This window comes from Lissotriton helveticus, chromosome 5_1 (genome assembly GCF_964261635.1).
Source record: "Lissotriton helveticus chromosome 5_1, aLisHel1.1, whole genome shotgun sequence".
Lineage (NCBI taxonomy): Eukaryota > Metazoa > Chordata > Amphibia > Caudata > Salamandridae > Lissotriton > Lissotriton helveticus.
Genome location: NC_136065.1, coordinates 1,283,282,643 through 1,283,299,787, shown reverse-complemented (window position 1 = coordinate 1,283,299,787; position 17,145 = coordinate 1,283,282,643). Strand labels below are relative to the sequence as shown.

General features: G+C 45.6%; 1 protein-coding gene across 2 annotated transcripts in view; it reads left to right on the top strand.

The window, feature by feature from the left end:
• Positions 1–17,145, top strand: part of ADIPOR1 (adiponectin receptor 1) — a 356,425-nt gene that overhangs the window by 112,404 nt on the left and 226,876 nt on the right. For both annotated transcript variants that reach the window (XM_078644108.1, XM_078644109.1), the window contains one exon: positions 2,092–2,346. In XM_078644108.1, coding sequence (XP_078500234.1) covers positions 2,209–2,346 — 138 coding nt within the window. In that variant the 5' untranslated portion in view covers positions 2,092–2,208. The remainder of the gene's footprint in view (positions 1–2,091; positions 2,347–17,145) is intronic.

The following is a 17,145-nucleotide window of genomic DNA, read 5'->3' as shown; positions in this document are numbered from 1 at the left end:
TGCACGGGGTAGAGGAAAGAAGCATCAAGGGCAGCAAGGAGGCACAAGGGTGAAAGGAAGCAGGGGGTAGAGTAAGGAGGCATTAAGGGCAGCAGGGATGCATGGGGATAAAAGATGCACAAGGAACAGGAAAGAAGCATCATTGGCAGCAGGGAGGCACAACGGTGAAAGGATACACGCGGTACAAGGGTTTCTGGAGATCCCAGTGGCTGCTATTATGGCGACAGTGCTTGCCGAGACTGGGAGCGTTTATTGGTGCCTCCTGGTGTCTGTCGGTCTCAGTTGTCATTTTATTTTAACAATATAGATGCCCCTTGTTTTCTCTGTTGAGCAAAGGTGATCCGTTGTTAAACATTCTTCTGTCAGGGCAGATTCAAGTAGCAACCATTTGCAATTCATCAACTGGAACTTTCGCTGGGAAGGAGGTCTGGGAGCGAGAGGCAGCACAAGGGGCGCATGCTAATAGGACCAGGAATCCAGGGGCAAAGAGGGTGAAGATCAGACGGAGAGGTGATGGGGAAGCAGCGGAGAGCCAGAAGAAAAGAGAAAGAATGTCAGAAACAAGATGTCCACAGAAGCGCAGCTTCTCACGTAATTACTCACCTTATGGAGCCAGTGGCGGCCTCGGCGGAACAAACGCTGTGTCTGAACAGATCACATCACTCCGGTTATTGATTTGCGGGACCAACAAAACAGAAGACATTTGAAAGAGTGTTCTTTGCATTCAGCAGAAAGGGTTTCGTTGATAATAAACTACAGAGCCCCTGATATCCTACAAGCGAGCGTGAGGTCTTGCTTTAAGATAAGCACGCCGCGCAGTCTGCTTATCTTCTAACACTTTTTAATGAGTGCGCAGCTTCTCTTCACACTATTGGCGCCGGACGCGCATGATAGAGGCAAACAGAAAATGGATTATTACAGCACTGCAAAACGTCCATAAAGAGGGAAGTGTACTGCCATCTCTTCGCTTGAAAGAGTTCACCCGCAGACAACATCTCCAAAGCCTTCCTTTTGAAAACAAGTAGAGAAGAACTGTAAACAAGCTCTCGGCATTGCTGTGGCGGGGGCAGGGGATCGCATTCCTTTGAAGTCTGGGGAGCGGATTCCTTTGAAGTCTGGGATGTGGCTGGCGATGTGCACGCGCCTTGCTCACGTGAACTGTACCAAATTCGCAGTTTGGGTAGACTTTTGAAAGCCTTACTAAAATCTCGACCAACAAGCCTTGCTACAGCAATGCTGTAGTCGAGACCTAAAAATGAGAACAGAAAGGAAAGGGAGATATACATTGGCTCACTTGGAGTGCAGCGAAAGATGATGATGTTTGTAATGTGCGCAGTATGATCTACTGTACATAAAACAGAGCTTCAAACAAAATGTCTTGAAGAAAGGTATACAACTTAAATAAGAGGCTTGCCATTACATTGGTAATTCAGCTATTTCGGCAGTCTGCTGATAATTTCACTTAGACTGATCCAATAGTGTACCACGCATACACTTATAGTAGATGTGAGGAACTGTAGCGACCAGCTCCAGGTTCATTCAATCAAAAATAGAGTGCAGGTTGGAATATTACAGATGTTTTGTTACAATTACTTATTGAATAATTCAGTGATTCTGAATGCGTCTTTGGGGGGACACTTCCTCTTCTATGACATTGTGTTTTTTTGATATGCTGAAATCTTTCTTTGCTTTTATGCGTTCAGATCTTGGCAGTTGCTTTGGGGTGAAGTCTTGATTCCGATATGGAAAAGTCTAGATAGCAGAAAAAAATAGAGTAGTGTTGGATTAGTTCTTTCATTTGCAATTCACTTTGCCCCCTGCTTTTGGAGTTAAATGGCTTTTGGAATCAAAATGCATTTAATAGTGAGATTTATACGTAATCCGTGATCTAGGTGATCTTTTTGTGTTTAAATAGTAGGCTCTGTATCTAGATCTGTTCATGCAACAAGATTGCTATTTTGTTTGTGGATAAAGTGTGTTTTCACAATTGCTTCCATTTTGCATAGTTATATTCTATCTTTTTATATTTTGATTGTAGACCTCTCTACAGAAGATGTCCCTTTTGGTAAAATTGTGTCTTTTCCTTTATAGTACATGACCAGGACCAAGGGTTCCTCGACCCGCGCCTGACTACGGCCCCTAGAGAGCCTTGGCGGGAACCTGGGCTCCACATTGCCTTCCCACAAAGACACTCCGGGCTTCATCCAGATGTCTTCTCGAAAGGGATCATCGAGTGGTCAAGACTGTGTACTTGCAAGCAACGTTCGTGCTGAAGCAGATGCAGTAGAGCTGACTGAGCTTGGACCACTGCTTGAAGTGAAGCGGACAGCTGCCAACTCCAGCAGTGTAAGTATATCATTCACTCTGATGGTGCACCACAAGAAGCATCCTCTGCACATTTGAAAAGCAGCTTTGTGGCCATTTCAATACTCCGCGCCAAACACAAGTAGCCATTGATTATAGACGAGAATCAAACAACACTGTGATTGTCTCCCTTGGCAGGGCTTGCAAGACGTTGAAGTGGTTTCCTTTGCTTTAAAGTAGAGGTAATTATAGTTTATTTCGCTTGGGGATGCTTTCCTGAGGCATGTGCATCACTGAGAGATTCTAGTTAAGCCATAACTTCATCCGGCTAAGACTTAGCCATACTGATTCCCTTTTAGTGCAGGTATGGTTTCGATTGAAGTAAAATAGATTAGTTAGTGACAGATCGCATATTCTGAATTTGGAGTCCCTCCCCCACTACTTGCAGAGCTCCCATTGAAGACTGTGTTCACCTGAAATGCAGTGCTCTATTCCGCTCTTCCGCCTGCACTGTGTCACGGCCAGCGCTGGCTGCATAAATAGCGCTTTATTTTCCCTTAATCTTTTAACCATGCTGCAAATCATGTTTGCAAATCACAATTAAATATAAGGGCTGCGTATGCCTATATGAATCTATGTACTAGTTAAGTATAAATAGTTGCAGACCAATGACTTTTTAAAAGCTATCATGCGTATATGTTGCCCTGTTTGCTATTGGTTCTTGTATACATTGATTGCATTATGTGACATAGATACTAATGAAATAGAAGGGCCAGTAACTGATATTCCACATTGGATAACTCAGTAGTCATTCCTACTGCTAGTTCAAATATAGTTCTTTTGTTGCAATGCAGGACGACATTTTGCTATTGCTTAGGACACTGTCTTCAAAAGACCATGATGTCATTTGAATTTGTTGCATTGTGAGCACGTTGTTTTGTTTTTGCACACGTTTATGCCTCCCTCTACTGTTCTCCGTATTTCTTGTTATTTTTCTGAGCGTTAATCTATCGTTTGGAGTTTTCTGGACTGTTTTTGTCAATGTGAATCAAATTAGTATTGTACCGTTCCTGTACTAACGGTGTAACCATTTTACGTTTTTCCATTTAATTTGCAGAAGGGCTTCCTTTGTACTCAGCCATTTGATCATGACCGCAAAGCTTGAAGTACCAATAGGCATCGATTGGGGCGTTCAAAAATCACAGTGTCTGCTGTTATTGCTTATTTTGCCTTTGGCACACATGTATTATTGGTCTGTTTTTAGATACTTTGACCTCTCAATCCCCATTTAACCTTAGTTGGGGGTTTAGGGGTAGAGGTTCATTGTTATTATACTTACAGTACAATCTTACAATCAAACGGCACAACAAGCGAAACCCCACACTGTGAAGCCTTCTCTGCTTTCTTTAAGCTAAAGACTGACAACATAAGAAATGATCTCATCATGGATGTAAGCCGATTCACCAACCACACCAGGATGTCCAACACTCAACCTAAAAACAATGCATCTTGGCTATACTTCGATACTTATTCGGAAGAAGCAATACACAAACTGCTCTGCACCTTGAAGCCCTCTAATCACCTCACTGACCCCCTTCCTGCTAATGCTGTAAAAGACTTCATCCCATTGCTCCTCCCTCTCTGGACCAAAATCATCAACAGCTCCCTTCAACAAGGTCTCATTCCAGACTCCCTCAAGGTGGGGCAAGTCACGCCTATACTCAAGAAACCTACAGCTGATCCGTCTGACCTAAACAATTACCGACCCATCACCAATATCCCCACCCTGGCCAAACTGCTGGAGAAATGTGTCCAACTCCAACTGACTAAACACATTGATCAATTTGACCTCCTCAACGCTCATCAATCAGGCTTCCGAGCGAAACATAGCACGGAAACAGCTATGACACACATAATTGATGACGCCCTCCAAATACTTGATCGCAAGGAGTCCTGCCTCCTCATCCTTCTTGACCTCTCTTCAGCATTTGACACGGTCAAACATGAGAACTTGCTGGAGCTGCTAAACACTAGAATGGGTCTATTGGGAACTGTTCTCAAATGGTTTTCGTCCTTCCTTCATAACCGGTCGCAGAAGTTCAAGATCGACAATATGCTATCTACACCTGTGCCTGCAGATCTAGGTGTTCCACAAGGATCCTCCCTCTCCCCCACACTGTTCAACCTCGTCATGGAACCGCTCGCCACCTTGCTCCAAACTTCCAATGTCCAATTCCATATGTACGCCGACGACACACAACTTTACCTAAAGTTACAGTCCCCGGAAGATATCAAACATCTGAATTCCACACTTATTAACACTCAATCTTGGCTGGCCGATAATCACCTCAAACTAAATGCTCTGAAAACTGAGTTCCTACTCATCTCACCCCCGGCGAAAATTTCCACCGCCCAAACCTGGCTCAATAACCTAACAGCACTCAATGTCCAACCTACCATCGTGGATTTGGCGAAATCCCTAGGCATCACACTCGACGCCAAGCTCAACATGCAGCAGCACATTAGCAAAGCCACAAAAGGAGCTAACTTCCAAATCAACACAGTGAGGAAAATTAAACCCTTCCTCCCTGCCGAAGACTTCCAAACTGCTGTACAAGCCTTAGTCATCCCGCGAATAGACTACGGAATTGTGGCCCTCAGCGGACTCCCGCTATCCACAACGGCACCCGTAAGAGCCTCCCTGAACGCTGCTGCGAGACTCATTACTGGCTCAAGAAAACACTCACATATATCCCCAGATTTAAAGTCTCTAAAATGGCTGCCTTTTGAAGCCAGAATACAGCTAAAAATTGCAGTTATGACGCACGCGGCCTTGCACCACAAGGCACCCAACTACCTCGCTCAAAAGCTGTCTATATCAGGAGGTTCGAGATCCAATAGAAGTACAAAAAATCTACTCCTGAAACCTCGTAGATTCCGGAAAGAGAGAACATACAAGCGCTCCTTCTCAGGAATGGCACCCAGGATCTGGAATGCGCTCCCTCCTGAAACCAGGCTTATCTCCTCCACTGCACTCTTCAAGAAAGAGGTGAAAACCATCCTTCTGGCCAAGATCTCCTGAACTTTATAAATACTGGATCAGAGACTCTGCCAACGCTGTGTATCACTGCTCACCTTGTCCATTGGCACTATACTTCTACCTGATGATGACACTACTACGCTACCTCTTATTCTTACTACCGACCAACATATGATACACTTTGGTCCACTGAACCACCCTCCCGATGCCCCACTCAGTGTTCTCTCTAACCTAAGAACTTGGTATAAGCCATTCACACATCCAAGGTTACCTGAAAACCTCTGCAGTGAGATTAATGTATTGTGCCGTCTTATATTACTTGTCTACCTGATTGTATATTGATATGTTTTCTGTACGTTATTATTATCCTACTATGTTGGTGACTATTGTACTGCTCCCATTATCCCTGTTCTTTCCTGCTGCCCCTACCCATGTCTCTGTGAAGCGCTCTGATATCTGTAAGGATCTTGTTCGCGCTATACAAAACTTTGAATAAATAAATAAATAAATAAATATTATGGTACACTATCATCCTTAGGTGAAATAATAGCTCTGCAGATATGTAGAATGTTTTGCGATAAACATGAGATATATTATTCGTCAACCCTCCAAACAGGTGGGGTATTGATGGTTCTAGGAGTCCTTATGGTCCAAGTGTAGATGATTCCATCCATTTAATGGATTGTGAATTGTTGGGGTACATTGTGTGTTCTGCTGGTGTGTGGTGGAAATGGATTTCACTGCAGCGGTGTTACCTCTTCTACAGCTCGACCTTCTTCACACCACATTGGTTGCATAAGTGTCTTTTTTGACAGACACACTTTTATTTATACGTAAGAAGTGTACTTTTTCCAGACTTTTTCTCATCTGTCAACGAAGCAGGAATAGTTGACTCTTAGGATAGTGGCATCATATGTATTAATAATTCTTCAGGTGATCTGAACTTGAAGCCACTTAAAAAGTACCTCGATGATCCATGGTCCCATAAGTTGGTCAACGGGAATAATTGAGTAATCCATTGTTACAGTAAGGAGAAAACCTAAATTAAAGTAGGAAATAGTTTTTTTTTTAAATCAAAAGAAATGGGGGGGGGGGGGGGGTTTGGGACACCCTTGTTAATTATGTAAATACAAGAAATTCATTTATTGTTTCAAGATGACGCAATGCTGTCATCTTCAGTTACAAATGTGACATTAAATTCGCAGTTAATGAACACACTATTCTCATAAATGAAAAGTTAAAGTTAAAACACTTGGTTCTGACATTAATTCCTCCAAGAATAATTATCCAAAGTTAATCTTGCTGATTATTGAGATGAAGACAAGCTTGGCAGAGTTAATATAGAAAAACATTTTAGATCCTTTTTTCCAAACAAAAAGCTGGTAGGTGGGTTCTCAGTCAAATAGGCATTCGGAATTGAATACCTGAAAGCAGGCCCTCTGTTAACACCTGTGAATATTTCAGAGTAATGGTGAGGATCCATATAAATAGTTTGTGAGGATAACGTTTTTTCAACCAGCAATCTGTTGCTTTAGCTAATAGTGTCAAAAAAGAAGACCTTCTAGCGGGAAGGGAGTATGTATGGCAGTCAGGCATTGTACTTAATCTTTTCAGGGTTTCATAGCAGTGAAGGTAATTTCTATCATTAGGAGGTTCAACCAAATGTGATGTTACTGTGATCCCTGCCCTTTTATCACACAAGTCCCAAAAATAAATACAAGCCTGGGTCACCTTTTTCAAATATTCGTCTATATACTTTTAATATGGCAAAAGCAAACTGTCTCGAATGTCCCTCTTATGCAAAAAAAATCCTTGAGAAAACTGCCTTTATTGCAGATTAAGATACTAAAGATTCAGGACAGTGTGGGCTCGCATCCTAGAATTGAGGGGCTTTCTTCCCCAGGGCCCCCCTCCTCACTGTGTGCGGCTCCCCATCAGCTTACCTCATTTACCGCCGCAGCTGATTAAGACTTTCTGTCCATCCTCAATTCCCTAAAGTCGGGCTACCAGCTGATCCGTGCCCGGCTCGAGTATTAGCTGGGGTAGCCAAGGAGGTCTGTTTAGCTGTCACTGACATCGTGCTTCTTTCCATTCAGACCGCCTTGGTTCCAGCACAATGGAAACAAGCAAAATTGCTTCCCCTTCTTAAAAACCATCCTTGGACCAGGCGGTCCCTGCCAACTATCGGCCGATTTCGCTACTACCAGCCCTGGCCAAGGACTGTGAAAAAGTGTTTTTTTGGCAGCTTGAGACTTTTGTGGAATCCTCGGGTGCTTTGCACCCAGCTCAGTCAGGGTTCAGATCTGCCTATAGTACGGAGACTGCCCTGGTGGAGATGTCGGAGGCAATCAGGGAGTGTCTTGATGGGGGTGGTAGGGCGGCCCTGATTTTACTCGACCTCTCTGCCGCCTTCGATACGGTGCCCCACCAGCTGCTTCTGGCTCGGCTCTCTGCTGTTGGTATCTCTGGCCTAGTCTGGGAGTGGGTCAAGTCTTTTTTGGACTTTCGCATGCAGCAGGTCTGTATGGCTTCCTGTTCTTCCTCGGTTAGGAACCTTGCTATGGGGGTTCCGCAGGGCTCCACTCTGAGCCCCCTTTTATTTAATATCTACCTAACCCCTCTGCTATATCATATCATATCACACAACTCAATAAGGAGATCCACTCCAATTTATAAAAATAGCAGTATCTTTATATATGTTTAGGCACCGGAATAATTTCATTCAGGTAAGTACGTTTTTCAATAGAAATTCTTTTCAGTTCGAAAAGTCGGCACTTAGTGCAGTTTTTAGAAGCTGCAATGTTATCCTATGGGAGGAAAAGTCAATGCGGCATTCAGGTACAGGTACAGTACAGCACCTTATGGAACCAATCTCCAGGAGTTAAGGCGAGTGGTGGGCAAGGTCCAAGGCGGCACCTGCAGAACTCCAACAGGGTGCAAAACAGCTTCTGGTGCCCAATGTTACTCTATGGGGAATGGTTGTGGTGTAAAGAGAATGCAGGCTTTGACTAGAGGGCCAGTCGGGCTAAACCAACAGGGGGACTCAGTCCTTGCGATGCTCAGCGAGATAGGGGCACCTTTCGTCCTCTTCTCCATGACCCAGGGACGACTGGTGCAGAGGTGTCCTTCGGCGTCTGGCTTTCTTTTTTTTTTTTTTTTTTTTTTTTTTTAAACCTTTATTGAGAAACAGGTATAAGTACAAGCGCAGGCCTACAACCACAAGGGCCGGCCGCAAAATCAGGAGAGTCAAAAAGAACAACATCAATGTGTACGGTAGGATGAATACAGGATAGACGAGTAATGAAATCGTTACACAGTAAGCGCCAGGATAAGAAAGGTTTCATTTTATGATGTAAAGAGGAGGCAGAAGCCATATCTACCCGTGTGTCATGCAACATACACAGGAAAAGAGGGGGGGGACGAGAGGGATGCAGCCCCCTACGCAATCAAATAACCACAGTAGAGCGAAGCCCAGATACATCCAATGCCCATCAAAGGTTCAAAAATAAAGGACAAATCGTAGCAAACAAGGAAATGGGTCACCGCATAGACCGCCCTCCCGCCCCGAAAAAGGAGAAAGTGCAGACACTTACGAAACGAAGGAGAAAGAACAAAGGGACATAGCCCACCCCCTAGAAAGAAAGCAAAAAAGGGACCATAGAAGAAAACAAACTAAAATAACAAACACCCCCCCCACCCTACATCACTGTAATGGCTATGGCCTATCCCACTAAACAGCGTGCCTGTCGCCCAGAGTCACCCGAAATATAGAAGAAAGAGAAAGGGAATATTAACGAAGGGAAAAAGGAGAAAGGGATAAAAGGAGAGGAAAAAGAGGGAAGAGAAGGAGAGGAGAGAAAAGAGGAGGGGAGCCAGCGATCGAAATACAGAACACCACCCCACCCGCAATAACGGATCACCAGTCGAGGTCAAAAAAGGAATACTGAGAAAAGCCTACATAAAGGATGAAGACAGGAACTGTCCAAATGATGAGGCACGGAGATGGCAATTAACAAAACAAAAGTCCCGCAGGCACCCAGGCACGATCACCCCTGGCCACTTCTATGAAAAGCAGAGCTGCCAGACCCCGCCACGGCCAGGAAACAGCATGATACAGTGGGTCCATACCAGTCAGAGAAAGCAAGTGGGATCTTCACAGAACACCGTCTCGGCGAACAAAAAGCAGCCAGGAAAACTCGGCAGCAGTCAGAATGCAAAAGTAACCCAAAGATCCACGTGGCCAAGCACAAAGTCCGGGCTGTCCAGCACAAAGCAAAGAAATCAGGATGTAGGAAATACTGCTGCATCGGCACCGGGTCCACTTGATCCCATGGAATCGAACACCCAGCCGGATAACCCAGCACAGCAGCTGGAGAAGTCTCAACAAGACCAACTCGGGGAGACGACACCGCGTCACAAAATGGCTGAACAACCATGGCGGCGATCCGCAACTCCAAATCCCGGCCGTGCAAGGACAGGTCGATCCGCAGAGCACCCAGGGCGAACAAGACAGTACTCCGTGTAGGGGCCGCCCGAATCAAACGAGGTCCGGGGAGAGCAAATGCAGCAACGTCTCTGTCTCCAGGAGGAAGACACTCCGAGGGGCCATCAGCCATCTTGTGCATATCGCCCGCCGCCATTGTCGCATCCGCCGCCAAGCCCACCAGGAGTGCCGGAGGCCCCAGGACACACAGCCGATCCGCGGCGGATGACGCTCGGCGGAGAAAGGAGAGTCACCAGAAGAACGGGCGTGCTCCCCACAACACTCGGGGGAGCCCTGCACCGGATCCCAGGCGGGACAATCAACAGGAGTGGGCTTCTCACCCGAGGGGTGCCGGACAACGCGGCTTCTCTTCTTCGGGCCGACAGACAATCAGGCATGCGGGGTGGCCCACCATCGGGGGTGGGTCCGCTCCGGCGCTTCCGGCTCGCGGCGCTCAGGCTCCCACCATCGGGTCTCTTCAGCGGTTCCGGGCCGCCGGCACTCCGAACACCTCCGGGCAGACACAGCACTCGAGGCCCCGGCGTCAGGGCCGGGAAGGTCAGCAAGGTTACAAGGGCAGAACGCAGAAACCACTGCACGCCAGAGCCCCGGAAAAAGACGGTAAGTGAAGGCTCTTCCCAGGTAACCAAATTCGGAACACCCCGATCAGGATTAAAGACAGGATAGGCGGCGGGGAGGAAGGGGATCTCGGAGCGAGGCGTTTATGCGACTGTCGCGTCTGGCTTTCTTAAGTGGAGCAGTCACTGTAGAAGGGGCTTGCCTGCAGCGGCAGCAGGTGTCGTTGGAGAGTTCACTCTGGCAGAAAATCTGTGTACTCGGTCTCTGGAGGGCTGGGGGACCACTATGACTATATTGGTTGCTGCAGGATGCAGGTCTGCTACTTCCCAGGAGGTCTTGGTTCCTGGGTGAAGTGCTGGCAGGTCACCCGGTCTTTGGGGACTCAGCAGCTACAGGACAAGTCTTCTTTTGGCTCAATTGTCAGTCAGCAGGCAGGCCAGCAGGGTTGGTACTAGGTCTTCAGTTCTTGTAGGATGCGAGTCATTCAGCCCCCATTCCTTATGGCTGTTAGGCCTGCTGTAGGAGTGACTTACTAATACTACTTTCAGTGATAGGAGACATGGCACACAGGGTTGTGTGACGTGTTGCGTTTTCACTATTGCTTAAACTTTTAATGTTGGCGCTTGAGCCGCTGACATCTCTGGTGAAAACTAAGGAGTGTGAATGGGTTGTACACAACAGTGGAAATATCAATGCTGCACCTTGGTATGCAGATGAAACCTTGCTCTTTCTTAGGGATCTGGAGACAGGTATTCTATAATTAATATTGTTATTAGCCGATTATGGGGCTGTGTGTGTCCTTGTTGTCGACTGGGACAATTGCTATTTATTCCCATTACAAGAATCAGTCAATGCGGATTGCTCTGCCTATGTAAGAAATACAGTGAGATGGGAACCAGAAACCTTCAACTATCTAGGCAACCAATTATATCACACGGGTCAGAAGTTGAAGGGTGGCAATGTCAACAAATGCATGGTCTGAATCCGTCGATGTCCGGCATTTTGGGCCAGACTCCCACTGTCCCCCGTGGGCAGGGTGGCAATATTATTGTGTTATCCACATTAATATATTATTTCATGGCACTCCCAATACTGCTCCCAAAATATTTTCATGAGCTTAAGTACAATGTGTCCAATTTAATTTGGGTTCAGCAAAGGTGACGACTTTCAATTGACAAAGCACTGCACCTGATAGACGCAATGGTGTGCCGTTCCCAACCTAAACAAGCATTTACAATGCAACTGTTACGCTTTTGTAAAAGTTAGAGCTTTTGTCATTGCTCATGACAATTTTTCTTGTATATGTTGTAGAAATCTAGTGAGTAAAAGGCATGTAATTGATAATGACAATAACTTAATGTTTTTAATTGTGAGTAGTGAAGAGTTGTAGTAGGGTTAGTAGTAGAGAGTGAGTATTATAGTTATTTGATGGTAGAGTAGTAGAGAGTGAGTATTAGAGAATGAGTAGTACAGTAGTAGGGAGTGCTGGTGATGAGAGTAGTAGAGTGAGTATTATAGAGTTATTATAGTTGTAGAGAGTAGAGAGTGATTAGTATAGTGTGACAAGAGTATGAGAAAGTCCACCCTTGAGGGGTTCATTTTAAAACGTGTCACAGCGTTACACTGCGAGGCAGGTGAACACCGCACACTGCCACAACCTTCCTTTGGGGGTCTAGGCTGGTACCGGGGCCTCTGTGGTAAAAGGAGGCATGACTCTGAAAGTGCGCTCCTCACACCGTGGGCAGGAGGCGCTAGACTGGTGCATGAGGCGCTATGTGAATCTGAGCAAACCCAAGAGCACTGGGGGGGCAAACAATGGAGTGGAGTGGTGGAGGGCCGTGGCATGCACGGACGGCCCAAGAGGCGCTTCGCTTGGATCGACGGGGTTCATTCCTTCATTCATTCACTGAATTGTCTATTCAAAGATTGATCTATTGGTCCCTCACACCCGAGGGAGGGAGGGCTGGGGCTGTGTCTGGCACTCACATATGCGGTACAGTCTCCTCGCCTGCCCTCTCCCTTCCCCCACCCCACGTGGGTGCAATGCACCATCACCCCGCACCACTGAGCCATGCCTCTAATGCTGGTGCCACGTGCTCTCTTGTGCACAAGGCCTGTCGTCAAACCACAGCAGTTTTGTTTCTGCTGCCTGCTGATGAGTTCTTCACTATTTTAATATTCTTACTCTGTGTAATTTTAATTGTGGGTACTTCGGTAGCATCTAACCCAGACAGCAGCAACCCCACTTTGTCTTTACTCCTCTTGTGCCATCATTGCTGTCTTTTGCAACCATCACTCCAGTTGGAAGGAGTGTCGATGCATTAAACAAACTTCTGTGGAAAAACTAATTCCACTTCTGACCCCTGTTGTTAAAATCACAACCCACACCATCCACCGACGGTGCAGTGAAGGCCTGGTGTGTGCCAGGCCAGCCCTGATGCGGACGGTGAGGTCTCCTGCAGAGGCACTGGCAGGTACAACGGGCACAAACACACACGATCATACTTGTCAGGTCTGAAGGCACTGAAAAGCCGTCCTTTCTTCCACATAACATTAAAGACTCGGGATAACAATGAACAACCGTGGCCTAAATAAACAATACATCCTTTTAAACAACATATATACAAAGCCTGGCATGTGAGTTGCGGATGGGCATCAACCTTACTGGCATTTAGGATCAAGTAAGTTAGCAGGAAGGAACCAAGCCGACTTCTTACAGCCACGTGGTTCCCTGTGTGGGTATAGAATTCTCAACCTGTAACCAAAGTAATCATTGCAGGGGTTATACATGGATGCATGTCAGGGAGGGAGGCAAACAGTGAAAAATGATTTAATTTAAATGCATTGACGGGCCCCTGAACAGCATGGCGCCACGCTGCACAGAGTCCCATACTTTCATAGTACTGGGACAATATGCCCCCTACACTTCAGGTCTGTGGACAACCTCCCCTACCGTTTACAGGTCTTTCAAAGATGCATCGTGGCATCAGTCCATGTGACCCTAACTGGACAAAATACAAGTTAACAAATGGGCCTTGGCCCGGCAGCTATCAATTGTTGTTCTTACCTGGCTGGTGAACTGCCGCGTTCACATACATGCACTGCACACGACGTCCATGAGTCTAGACAGCAATCTGCAACCATTAAATCAAGCTGCTGGCACTGCAGTAAATCATTTGTCTCACTGGCTCACCAGACAAACACACAGTATTAAAAAAAAAAAAATGGCGTCCACTCAGCTTAACAGACATGCTCTGGAAGCCTCAGACACTACAAGTCGAGTCTGCGCAGGTTCATACCATCTTATGTATATCTTATATCATGTTACGTAAAGCACTCTGAGACCTTCGGGTAAAGTTGGCGCTATAGAAAATCGCATTAAATAAAAAAATACCAGGGTGAGAGGAGGATCCCCAAGGATGCGGCGGATTCGGAGCACCAATGAAGTTGTTGGCAGGGGTAGAGACCGGCACACGGGGGTGTAGATACTGACCAGAACCGGCGGCCGCGAAGTTAGTCTTCAACTTAGCCCACGTCTAAGTGCAGCCTAAGAGGAGACAGACTTTTGGACATAGACGGGGGACTACTCGTTGCCTAATAATAGTGACAATCCCATTCCAAAATGGCGTCGGGTTCGAGTTAAATGGAATTTTCTTCCCCAGAGGAAGATTACTTTTATTTATTTAACGTTTTCTAGAATTTTTATTTGGTGGTTGTGGTACAGCCTGTTTAGAATAAATCAAAAATGTGAAATGTGTGCACAAGTTGTTCTCAATTCATGCTGGCTTCATTAAGAACTCCACCAAGCGACAGTGACAAACGAAGCCTGAATGAACGGCTGCAAAACAGTCTGTTGATAAAAGACTCCTAGAAAGGCTGTAATGGTTGCGGCCGGGAGAGAGAAGTACAGTGGCGCAGGCCGCAACGGAAGACAAGCATTTACAAGTGGGGCCTTAGACACGGACAGCGGGAGGGGGGGCGGGAACGGGCACACGGACAGCGGGAGGGGGGGCGGGAACGGCCACGCGGACAGCGGGAGGGGGGGGCGGGAACAGGCACAATCAAAAGGCAGTACTCACCTGGACTTCTTCCGGCGGCGGTCGGCCTGGAGGAATGACAAAAAAAAAACCTTTGAAGAAAAAAAAAATAAACAACCGCCCACCGCCAGATGACGTTCAAAAAGGGGCGGGATGAGAAAAATTCTCTGGAACGCCCACGAATCTGCTCGGAGAATAACGGACAGATCTCTCTTCCAATGGCTAGCCTCCATTTATGGAGCTAGCCAATGGAAGAGACCGGCAAGACAAAGCCCCGTACTGCTAAACAAAAGAATTCGCCTGCGCGAACACTGCTGCACAGTGGACGCCAGGCGAAACCTAAAAATATTATTTGGGTGCTCATTTGGTGTGGCCGGCATGATGCCTAACCGATTCGGACGCAGAAAAGTATGACAAAATGTCAATATCATGGATGATGCTTATCTAGTTCACAAACTCTACATTAGAGGAAGGGCGGGATGTATCAGTCCATGGTCCCTGTGCACGATTAGATCATACTGGTGACAGTTTGAACATAGGCTGAGAACTGCTGTCCCATACTCCCCAGACCTTCCACTGTGGGTTGTATCTAGGGCAGTGCTGGTTGCCAAGAAGAACTGCACTTTGGATGGGATGCAGAATAACATCAATGCTCTCAAGGATATGTATGAAGAGGGTGGATTGGTTCAGTTTTAGACCGTAGTAGACGCTTAAGGTCTTAGTGCTGGTCAGTTCCTTATCCATATTGCGGCCATTAAAATGATATGGCATACTGGTATGTCAGAGGCCCTGAAATAGGAAATGTTATCTGTGTTACTCAAAATGGAGCACATTGGAAGGCGGTAACATGTATGGCCCCAATCTTTTACCTCCCCGTGTTTCTGTTGATACGGTTCAAAGCTCAGTAATTGGTATGTATGTACTACTGTAGTACATTTTTATTGTGCACATTGAATTCCCTTCTAAAGTACATACCGATGTTACAGATCTCAGGAAAACTATGTCCATATATGAAAAAAGAAATAACGAGCCATTACAAAAACCGGCAGTTTGCCGAACATGTAGCAAGTTCATTCTTCATGGTGTGCTCACATGATCCATTTCATCAACTGCACCTGCCCAAATCTTTTTTTGGCATACAGCCCGTCCTTTTTAAAAAATGTATTTAGTTCTGCATTAGCCAAAACATTTTGATCTCACGATTACATATATGATATATATTGACTGATAGGGGATTTCAGCCAGCCCTCTCCATCTGTTGGCCTTGTTGTGGTGTCATTCACATTTTTCTTTCCGCCCACTACAGTTTGTAATATGCAGTAAAGGGTCAACCCACGTATGCCATTGGCTAACTTCACTGCAAGTAATATCTTCCACAAGGTGCACATCCACACACAAAGTAGTCCCCCCGTACCCTAGGACTACTATGTGTGCTTTTTGAGAACAAAAACATATATTTTTGCCTTTACCCATTTTTTTTTAATGTATTAAATAGAGATCGATTGTTTTCCAGTAATAAAGTTGACAAAAACTGCAACAAAGCAAGCATTGAAAGAGCCAAAAGAAGGCTGAAACACAAAGTCACACCAATTGGCTTTGCCAATACTTGTTAAAACGAGGAGGCCTCACTGATAAACCGATACAATTCAATAAGTAGCCATACCAATAAGAGTGTATGCATTATAAATTCGTATAACCTATCAGATCGACCGAATGAAAGAAACCCGAGAGGTATAATACAAAAAAGGAAAGCAATTCCAGCCCAAGCATTGTTAAAGCTATAATTGGAGAAATCATTAATGAAAAATGGGATGCAGTTAAATGAAAGAAACAGAGAAAAAAATGATGCTTGCATCCCAGATTACAATTTAGCCAAAGAACCCACATCGAGATTTTCAGATCTACCAATTACTATGTCCTTGGTGAACTTTACCAACAAGACAGGACCACTTTAGAAACGCTGAGTGTTGTGTTACAGCCTTCACACATCCGGTCTAATTCTTTGAATTTCTACATGGCTACAATTTTGATTCGGTGGAAAAATGGTAGAAAACTTGGTTTTGTAGATGAAAGACAAGAGTCTATAAAACTTTGCGTAAAACTCTTCACAATCAACAAAGTTTATGCTTTCTAAAGGAGATGCATGGGGGGATCCCACAGCAGGCCAAGTACTGCTTATCCAGTGATGAGCACCGCCATACCATTAACCTGCAGAATAAGAGTGAAGGAATACATGCTCACTGACTGGTCCAGGCTCGTTCCATGTGTTTTTCTCAGGGTGGTTTATTTCTATGGTATTAATTACAATTGAGTAATGTCGAAGAGTTAATCTCTGGCTTATTCAATTATTACCGTGCTTTAGATTCTGTTGTTTGTTTTGTTTCTTTTTTAGAGAGGAGTAGAAATGACGTGGTAAATCTTGGAATTCAATTTTTTTCCCCGTTTTTAGGTCTCGCCTGAGCCAGCGCATGTGATGCTCTGGCGAGACCTTTAGTAAGTGGGCTTCAAAAAGCTGACCACACGCTTTTTGTGTGGCCTAAAGCATGCGGTTATGCGCACAGTCGTCATCTGGCTTTCCTCTCTCGTCATGGCTCATTAAGTGCATCGCTCGCGGGCACCCTTACAGCGCGCGCACATCGTACACCACTCGCCAGACGTGCCTCCTTGTTTTGAATGCTTCATGGACATTTTAAACACGCACA